Consider the following 1,667-nt stretch of genomic DNA (forward strand, 5'->3'; position numbering starts at 1 on the left):
TACAAGAACAAGGTGCTGCCCCTGGAGAAGCACTACTGCTTCCAGGACTTCCACTCGCCGCCCCTGGACGACACCGACTTCGACGCCAAGCCCATGATCCTGCTGGTGGGGCAGTACTCCACGGGCAAGACCACCTTCATCCGCTACATCCTGGAGAAGGACTTCCCGGGCATCCGCATCGGGCCCGAGCCCACGACGGACAGCGTGGTGGTGGTGATGCACTCGCAGCGTGAGGGCGTGATCCCCGGCAACGCCCTGGTGGTGGACCCCAAGAAGCCGTTCCGCCCGCTCGGCAAGTACGGCAACACGTTCCTCAACAGGTTCCAGTGCTCGCAGCTCAACTCCAACGTGCTCAAGGGCATCACGGTGGTGGACACGCCGGGCATCCTGTCGGGGGAAAAGCAGAGGATCGACAGGGGCTACGACTTCCACGCCGTGCTCGAGTGGTTCGCCGAGCGCGTCGACCGCATCATCCTGCTGTTCGACGCCCACAAGCTCGACATCTCCGACGAGTTCCGCTGCTTCCTGGAGCGCCTGCGGGGCCAGCACGACAAGATCCGCATCGTCCTCAACAAGGCGGACATGATCGACCACCAGCAGCTGATGAGGGTGTACGGCGCCCTCATGTGGTCCCTGGGCAAGATCCTCAACACGCCGGAGGTCGAGCGCGTCTACGTCGGCTCCTTCTGGAACCAGCCCCTCAGATACGACATCAACCGATCGTAAGTACAGCCTCACCCTCGGTCTCACGCGGCGCCTTCTCCCTCACAGCCTCTCATTTTACTGCCTCATCCCCTGTTTCGGTTCTCGGATTGCTTGCTTTCTCTCACACTCGGGTTCTCGCATAGCTTGCTCGCCCTCGCACTCGGTTCTCGAGGAGCATCTTCCCTCTCCCGCTCGGTTCTCGAAATGCTCGTCCATCCTCATTAACGGCTGTGAGGTCGCCTCTTCATCCTCATAAACGGGACTCGTGCTCTTGGTTCATCCTTATAATCGGTTCGCAGATTGTGTTTATCCGCGCTGCCGGTTCTTATTCGGCTTCTTTATCCCCTGTTCCCTTCCCTGATCGCTTTTTCAGACTCGTCATCTGTTTTATATTGCCTTCCTTCTCATTCGCTTCTTGAATCACTGGTTATTCTTCTCTCTCTTTCTGATATTTCCGTCTTCTCCTCCTCCTCCTCCTCCTCCTCCTCCTCCTCCTCCTCCTCCTCCTCCTCCTCCTCCTCCTCCTCCTCCTCCTCCTCTTCCTCCTCCTCCTCCTCCTCCTCCTTCCTCCTCCCCTCCTTCCTCCTCCTCCTCCTTCCTCCTCCCTTCTCCTTCCCCCTTTCTTCCTCTCCTTCCCCTTCCCCCTTCGCCCCGCCGTTTCCCTCGTTCCCTCGGTTCGCAGAAAGCGCGGAGTGTCTTGGGAAGTTGGATGCCGTCCAGGGTGTTTCAGCGCCCAGGAACTTCACTCTGACATTTCGCCCGACGGAACCCGCGTCGCTCGCATTCCTTCCCTCCTCCGCCTGCGGCCTCTCCGTCGGCACTCCTTCGGCCTCTCCGTCGGCACTCCTTCGGCCTCTCCGTCGGCACTCCTTCGGCCTCTCCGTCGGCACTCCTTCGGCCTCTCCGTCGGCACTCCTTCGGCCTCTCCGTCGGCACTCCTCGGCCTCTCCGTCGGCACTCCT

At 60.6% G+C, this 1,667-nt stretch overlaps 1 protein-coding gene across 1 annotated transcript in view; it reads left to right on the plus strand.

Annotated features, from left to right (window-relative positions):
* The window catches only part of LOC119595283 (EH domain-containing protein 3-like), a 2,108-nt gene extending 1,382 nt beyond the window's left edge, over positions 1-726 (plus strand). The window contains exon 3 of the mRNA XM_037944440.1: positions 1-726. This exon is cut by the window's left edge and continues 67 nt beyond it. Coding sequence (XP_037800368.1) covers positions 1-726 — 726 coding nt within the window.
* Positions 727-1,667: the final 941 nt, after the last annotated feature.

The sequence above is a fragment of the Penaeus monodon genome, chromosome 35 (assembly GCF_015228065.2).
Source record: "Penaeus monodon isolate SGIC_2016 chromosome 35, NSTDA_Pmon_1, whole genome shotgun sequence".
Taxonomy (NCBI): Eukaryota; Metazoa; Arthropoda; class Malacostraca; order Decapoda; family Penaeidae; genus Penaeus; species Penaeus monodon.